The 3,591-nt window shown below is 61.3% G+C and overlaps 1 protein-coding gene across 1 annotated transcript in view; it reads left to right on the top strand.

The window, feature by feature from the left end:
- The first annotated feature begins 327 nt into the window (after positions 1–327).
- ZNF335 (zinc finger protein 335) overlaps positions 328–3,591 on the top strand; it is an 8,175-nt gene continuing 4,911 nt past the window's right edge. The window contains exons 1-12 of the mRNA XM_009994030.1: positions 328–475; positions 816–893; positions 1,107–1,436; positions 1,570–1,704; positions 1,784–1,942; positions 2,057–2,315; positions 2,418–2,595; positions 2,666–2,778; positions 2,950–2,968; positions 3,168–3,281; positions 3,364–3,440; positions 3,550–3,585. Of these exons, the coding sequence (XP_009992332.1) occupies positions 328–475; positions 816–893; positions 1,107–1,436; positions 1,570–1,704; positions 1,784–1,942; positions 2,057–2,315; positions 2,418–2,595; positions 2,666–2,778; positions 2,950–2,968; positions 3,168–3,281; positions 3,364–3,440; positions 3,550–3,585 (1,646 nt within the window). The remainder of the gene's footprint in view (positions 476–815; positions 894–1,106; positions 1,437–1,569; positions 1,705–1,783; positions 1,943–2,056; positions 2,316–2,417; positions 2,596–2,665; positions 2,779–2,949; positions 2,969–3,167; positions 3,282–3,363; positions 3,441–3,549; positions 3,586–3,591) is intronic.

Here is a 3,591-nt window from a genome sequence, read left to right as displayed (position 1 = left end):
GGTGGCAGCTGCTGTCACAGCAGCCTGTTTGCTCCCTGTCTGAGAAGGGGAGCTCTCTGGGGTCCTTGGTGATACCACAGGATTCTCTCTGGAGCCTTTCCTGGCATTCCCAGAGTGACACTCTGCTGTCATCCGCGTGCAGTGGCTCCCCCGGGGGCCTGGCAATGCTCTCAGTTGAGCTTTTCTGGCCTCTTTTTTATGTGCCAGGAAGAGGTGTCGGAGAGCAGCTCCAGCACGGATGCCGTTCCCCGGACTTACCTGCCAGATTCATCCTCCATCGCCCAGTCCACCTTGGTCTCCAGTGTCTCCACTGTGAGCCAGTCCATCATGGTGTCAGAGTCCCCCCAGGTCCTGGTCCACTCCAGTGTCATCACCGATGGAGCCACAATTGTGTCAGACTCCACCACGTCCTCTGACCTCAGCTCTGCCATTGACAAAATCATTGAGTCCACGATCGGGCCCGACATCATCCAGAGTGAGTGCCTGCTCCTGCCTGCTCTCTCTGCGGAGCAACTCAGGGGGCTGGGGATGGAGCTGCTGCTGTGCTGGGCCTCGGGAGGCAATGGGGAAACACACATGTGCATGAACACACCTCGATCCAGGGGGTTTCTCTTCTTGCCTTGGTGGGAGAGGGCATGACAAGGAGCTCGTGGCTGCTGCGGCTGCTGGGCAGCCCAGGGCAGGCTGCTTGGTGGAGCCAGGCCTTCCTCGCCCCTCCTGGCTCATATCTGGAGCTGGAAGAGCCCTAGAGAGCCCCAGGGACTCTGCAGCCCTCACATCTGGCAGTCACAGCTCTGCTCTCCTCTCCCTGCCAGGCTGCATCGCCGTGACCAGCGCGGAGGAGGGCGGGGCAGAGACCACCCAGTACCTCATTCTGCAGGGCCCTGACGATGGTGAGAGTGTGTCCGGTGGGGCCTGTCTCTGCCTGGGGCCTGTCCTGCTGGAGCAGGGCCTGGAGCTGGTATTCCCGCCGCACTGGGCTTTTTTGCACTGGCCCCCGTACTGGAGTCCTTGTAGATGTGCTGAGTGCTGAGAACTTGTTCCTGAGCTGGGGGTGGGTGCAGGCAGGGGTCTGCTGTGTGGCTGAGCTGGTTCTGATGTTCTAGGTGCTCCCATGGTGTCCCAGATGGCTACATCTGCCCTGGCTGGTAGTTTGGCTGTAGAAGCTGTTGCTGATGGACCAACCTCCACGTGCCTTGACCAGCCTGGCCCTTCCAATCCTCCCAAGCAGTCAGAAGTGCTGGAACTGCCAACACGGCATGATCAGGCCCAGGAGGTGGACGGTGGGGAGGAGCTAGAGCAGCCAGACATGGAGACCCTGGAGGAGATGATGGAGGTGGTGGTTGTGCAGCAGTTCAAGTGCAAGATGTGTCAGTACAAGAGTGTCTCCAAGAAAACGCTGATCAACCACATGAAGGAGCGGCACTTCCAGCCAGGTGTGTGCCGAGGGGAATCCCCCAACTGCAGCTGGGCTCCGCTTCCTGCAGGGAGAGAACAGGGAGGAGCAGAGTGTGAGGACCCGTTCTGCCACGGGCTGGTAAAGAGTTCCTGTTCTGTTCTCTGTGGCAGTGGGCTCAGCTCTGGCTTTGAAGAAAGGACGTTCACGAAAGGGGGGTTCCGCTCCGAAGTCTGCGGAGGAGGAGGTGGCAGAAGAGGAAGAAGATGACGATATCATGGATGCTGGTGCTATTGATGACCCTGAAGGTAGGACTCGTCCTCTCCCATCTCACGTAGCTCACTTTTTTCTCAGTCGCTGTCTGACCTCTTGGGCCGTTTCCCCCAGAGGACAGTGACTACAACCCGGCCGAGGACGAGCCCCGCGGGCGGCTGCCCAGGCTCAGCTGCACGGTCCCCACGTCCAGCGAGGAGAGGCCGCGGCGACGCCCAGGGAGACCCCGCAAGTGTCCTCGTCTGGAGGACGTGGCCCAGGACATGCCAGAGGGTGCGGGGAGCAGCAGAGAGCAGCCATGTGCTGGGCTGGAGCAGGGAGCAGTGTGAGCTCCCAGAATCCATGGGGAGGGCATGTGGCTGAGCTGTGCCCTGTTCTGCTGGGCAGGAGGTGAGGTGGAGCCCTTGGTGCCGCCCCAGAGCCCCCCCAGCCATGAGCTTCAGAGCTCGGAAGCAGCCAGTTCCTCTGGCCTGGAGAATGGGAGCAGCGAGAGCCTGGCAGAGCCGAGCATCAGCCAGTCTGACTCTGAGAACAAGGACCCATCCTCCAACATGGGCCCCGAGGAGGCAGACATGGTCCCCCGGCGGCGCGGGCGGCCCTCCCGCCGCTTCCTGGGCAAGAAATACCGCAAGTACATGGGGCGCAGGTGAGGGGTGTGTACCGAGCTGGTGCTGGGGCCTCTGGCCTCTGCCCAGGGCCGGTCCAGCTCCCCTGCTCTGCAGCCCTCAGCCCCCTCCCCTGGCCACAGGTACTACTACAAGTCTCCGAAGCCTCTGATGCGGCCCTACCTGTGCCGGATCTGCGGCTCGCGGTTCCTCACGCACGACGACCTGCGCTTCCACGTCAACTCGCACGAGGCCAACGACCCGCAGCTCTTCAAGTGTCTGCAGTGCAGCTACCGCTCCCGCCGCTGGTCCTCCCTCAAGGTGGGCTCTGTTTCACACCCGCCAGGAGGGCGGGTGGCCCCGGGCTGACACTCTACTCTGCTCCTGGCAGGAACACATGTTCAATCATGTGGGCAGCAAGCCCTACAAGTGTGAGGAGTGCAGCTATACCAGTGTATACAAGAAGGACGTGATTCGGCACTCCACAGTGCACAGCCGGGACAGGTGAGGGAGGTGCAGCCCTCGGGGCTGTCTCACAGCCTGGCAGGGCAGTGCTGACCCAGTTCCGCCTGGCCCCACCCCTTTCCAAAATGGGTTGTTTTGGTGTCTGAGTACAATGGAGCTGGGATGTTGTGCAATGTGGCTGACGCAAGGGGTTTTTCCTTTCTTTTTTAGGAAAAAGAGAGCTGATCCGGTGAGTTTAGGTGCCCTGCTGGCGTGGCTCAGCACTGCTGTGTGGGAAGAGGCACGCCTGGGCCTTCCACACATGGTGCCTCGTTGAGGGCAGTGTCTGGATCGCCTGAGGAAAGGCAGCCCAGGTCCTGCAGTAGGGAGCGGGTAAGGACAGGGGTGAGCCCCTCTGGGGGGACCTCATCTTCCTGCTCTCCCTCCAGCCCCCCAAGCTGAACTTCCCATGCCCCGTATGCAACCGTGTCTACCCTATGCAGAAGAGGCTTACACAGCACATGAAGACACACAGCACAGAGAAACCACACATGTGTGACAAGGTGAGGGGGGGACATGGCCTGGGGAGGGGCCGTTCGTGAGCGAGGCAGGAGGTGAATGCCGCTGCGCTTTGTCTGGCTGCAGTGTGGGAAGTCCTTCAAGAAGCGGTACACCTTCAAGATGCACCTGATGACACACATCCAGGCCATCGCCAACCGCAGGTAGGAGCCTCCCTCCCTGTGCCCAGCTGGAGCCCCCATCCCAGCTGCCCTGTGGTGGGGCTGGCAGGAGGTCCCTGCTGCCCCTGTGATGGGCGGCCTGTCCTGGCAGGTTCAAGTGCGAGTTCTGTGACTATGTCTGTGAGGACAAGAA

This window comes from Chaetura pelagica, unplaced genomic scaffold (genome assembly GCF_000747805.2).
Source record: "Chaetura pelagica isolate M959 unplaced genomic scaffold, ChaPel_1.0 scaffold493, whole genome shotgun sequence".
Classification (NCBI taxonomy): Eukaryota; Metazoa; Chordata; class Aves; order Apodiformes; family Apodidae; genus Chaetura; species Chaetura pelagica.
The sequence above is the reverse complement of the archived record's forward strand: the minus strand, read 5'-3'. Positions and strand labels throughout refer to the sequence as shown.